At 39.0% G+C, this 3,461-nt stretch overlaps 1 protein-coding gene across 1 annotated transcript; it reads left to right on the top strand.

Moving 5' to 3' along the window:
* Nucleotides 1-427: 427 nt before the first annotated feature.
* LOC133848130 (endoplasmic reticulum resident protein 44-like) lies at nucleotides 428-1,597 on the top strand. The gene has a single exon (XM_062283536.1). The coding sequence runs from the start codon at nucleotides 428-430 to the stop codon at nucleotides 1,595-1,597; it is 1,170 nt and encodes a 389-aa protein (XP_062139520.1).
* Nucleotides 1,598-3,461: the final 1,864 nt, after the last annotated feature.

The following is a 3,461-nucleotide window of genomic DNA, read 5'->3' as shown; positions in this document are numbered from 1 at the left end:
TTGAAATGATGAATGCTCAAAATTGACCTACGGTCTATTCTTAAATGGCGAAGTTCGTACTTAAATGGCGAAACTATTTAATAAGGATTCTCCTTAAAAGTATTTGTTAAATTAGCGACTTAAAGATAACTATTTGTATATTTTTTTGCTATGATCTTAAAAATAATACATATATTTTTTGATACTTTTACTTTATACTTGAAATAATACAGTTTATTAAATGAAGGGAAAAAGTATACACAATTTATTTTCTACACTTCAAGTTTGTTCTAATACCTATTTTATTTATTTTTGTAGGTGCTTTCGAAATTTCATGTAGTTTTCTAAGCTCACACATTTTCTAATGTCAAGTAATTAATATTTGTTCAAATTACGCTGCCACAAAATGTGGTTAAATGTGGTGCTGCACTTGCTGTTGCTGTTTACGATGACTCAAGCAAATTTGTCAACCATCTCAACTCAATCCTCAAGCTCATCCGCGACTATTCCACCGCCTAAAGTGCTGCAGATTAACCAAGCGAACCTTAATAGCACGCTGCAAGCAAACGATGTGGTATTTATCAACTTTTATGCAGATTGGTGTCACTTTAGTGGGCTGCTCTCGCCGATCTTTGAAACAGCTGCTCAACGACTAGCTGAGGATTTGCCTAGATCGGCAAAAGTTGTCTTGGGACGCGTGGATTGTGTGCAGGAATTGCACCTAGCAAAACATTATGCCATCATCAAATTTCCAACGTTGCGACTCTTTTATCGCGGCCATGAACTGCGGCAAGAATATCGTGGCAAGCGTTCAGTTGAGGCGCTTGTGGAGTACGTGAAGAAGCAGTTTCAGTTTGCGATCAAACGATTTAATGATATGGAACAGCTGGAGATGATTGATGTGAAGCGACGCTCGATGATTGGCTTCTTCGATAATCGCACCAAGCCCGAGTTTGCAGTCTTTGAGCAGCTGGCGGAGCGCTATAAGCACGACTGTGACTTCTATCAGCGAGTTGGACCTCCGCTTGTCAACGTGTCGTATACGCAACAAATGCCAACGTTAGTATATCGTCCCGATACGGCGCGTACACATGCCACGGATGAGGTGTTTAAGGGAGATATGGCGATTAAAGATAAGGTAGAGGCGTGGCTGAAACAAAAATGTTTGCCTTTGGTGCGTGAAGTGGACTTTAGCAACGTGGAGGAACTCATTGAGCAGCGTTTGCCCCTGCTGGTGTTGTTTCATCTGCCCAACGATATGAATTCGGTGAAGGATTTCAAGGCGATTGTTGAAATGCAATTGTCGGATTGCCGGCAATTGAACTATGTCACAGTGAATGGCCTAAGATTTCAGCATTCTGTGCGTCACATGGGCAAAACACATCGCGATTTGCCAATTATTGCCATCGACTCGCTTAAACTTATGTATCCATATCCCAAATTCAAGGATATGTATATACCAGGACATCTCAGGCAGTTTGTCGAGTCATTCAATAATCAAACATTAAAGCACGAATCGCTGTCGTCAAATAGCACCGAGATGCCAACGAATTCGACGTTTAAACATTTGGGACCCTCCAAGCATCGCTATAGTCTGATCGCACACGATGAGCTATGAGTGATGATGTGCCCTCGGTTCATTTTGGTTTAATCTTCTTGTGCTCCCAGTCCTAGCTGCTTGATATCCGTGCTGCTGCTTGCTCTTGTTATTCTTGTTAATAAAGCTATTCCAGTTGCTGGCAACTTAATCAGCTCTTGGCATTCTGCACACTTCAGGGAGCGCCCTAACACTACACTACAATGCAGGGAAATTGAAAGTGGTAAATGCTTTCAGTTGTGGCATATTAAAGAGGCTTAAGAAACGTTAACTGATGTTGAATGTCTTACAGATTTGTATACTCGATAAAAGGGTATTCTAAATTTGTGCAAGCTGAAATTTTTCTATAATACTAACCAATATCTACAGTCATTATGATTTCTAAAATAAAAATCTTAGAATCTTTTTTATTTTCCATGCTACAGTCGACTCTATGCTATAAATATGTGTAATGTAGTATTATATCGGCATACCAAAAATACTTTTTGGTATATTTTAGTTGCATTAGTCAAACAAATTTGATTTATTTCTTATATTTAGCGTATCTTAGTTACATCATTTTTGAAAATTTTTAAAAAATATTCTAATTTTATATTTGCAACTCTAACTTAATAGTTCTTTTGTTAAAATAATTAAACTGTTATCATGTTAAGTTAAATATAGAAAAATAAGGTAATTACTTGATACATGTTTCGCTATTTTAAAAGTATAATATTAAATTCACGCAACAAATGCTGGCAGAACTAATCAAACATAGGTTTTAAAATGATTTAAATGTTGTAAAATCGTGAATGCAACACCAGATACTTGCAGCCCAGTGTAGCTGCAGCTTTTAGTCCTCTTTTTTGTGTGTATTTGAGGCTCATGCATTTTGTAGCTGCTTAAAAATGCTTGTTTTTCGTTTGCCACGGAAAATGGTGAAAACAAATTGCCTGCAACTAAACATAATGGTTAAACAGACACCTGCTCAAGGCACTCTCAAGGAAAATCACTTGAGCTGCCTCAACTTCTGCTTCTTCTTCTACTACTGCTGCTCCTTGGGCACTGCACGAGGTCTTATCGTACTCGGCAGCCATTTGCCTCAACTTGACTATAGTCATGGCCTCTGCACAAGAGTCTCGCTAACTCGCTTACTCGCTCGCTCTCAGCTTGCTTCTTGCTGTCTCGCTCGACATAATTTGCTGTGGTTTTGCATTTACTTTGCATCCCAAGCATGCTTGAGGCTTTGAGGCTGATGTTACTGCTGCTGCACCAGCAGAAGCAGAAGCAGCAGCATTAGCCTGGTTTTGTTGCTTCTACTTGGCAGGCTAGGCTATCCAACTTGCAGCTTCCCACTTGACTGAGCTTGTCTTGTTCTTGCAATGCCTGGCACTTCCGTTTCCGGCTGCAACTTCACTTCCCCTTGCAACAGCTTCCATCTACCAGTTGTTGGTTTTAGTTTTATGCGCTGCATTTGCACCCTGTTTGCAATCACTTCAGCGCCATGGTCGTCATCCTCGTCGTCGTCGTCCTTGCGGTATCTACGAACCAAAATCTGCAGCTGAACACTACCAACAGCAGCAGCTGGTGTCGACTTCAACTGAGTCGCAGTCGAAGTTGCAGTTCCAGTTGCACTTGCAGTTGAGTACGTTATTTTTTTGGGTTGTTTTCCTATAAACATATGCGCATATCTAATTTGCTCATTGTTTTTCGTGGTTACAGATTTGCATGCTCTCAAAACACTGCGAGAAAACATAGAATGGAAATAGGATTAACATGTTTTAGCATTTGTTTGCACTATTTAAGTTTTAAATAAAATATTAGAGAATATATTTAAATATAAATTTAAAAAAATCAAAAAAATTTAAAATTATATGGACAAGTACATATAAAAATATTTTTCGAC

The sequence above is a fragment of the Drosophila sulfurigaster genome, chromosome 2L (genome assembly GCF_023558435.1).
Source record: "Drosophila sulfurigaster albostrigata strain 15112-1811.04 chromosome 2L, ASM2355843v2, whole genome shotgun sequence".
Taxonomy (NCBI): Eukaryota; Metazoa; Arthropoda; class Insecta; order Diptera; family Drosophilidae; genus Drosophila; species Drosophila sulfurigaster.
This window is presented reverse-complemented; position numbering and strand designations above follow the sequence as displayed.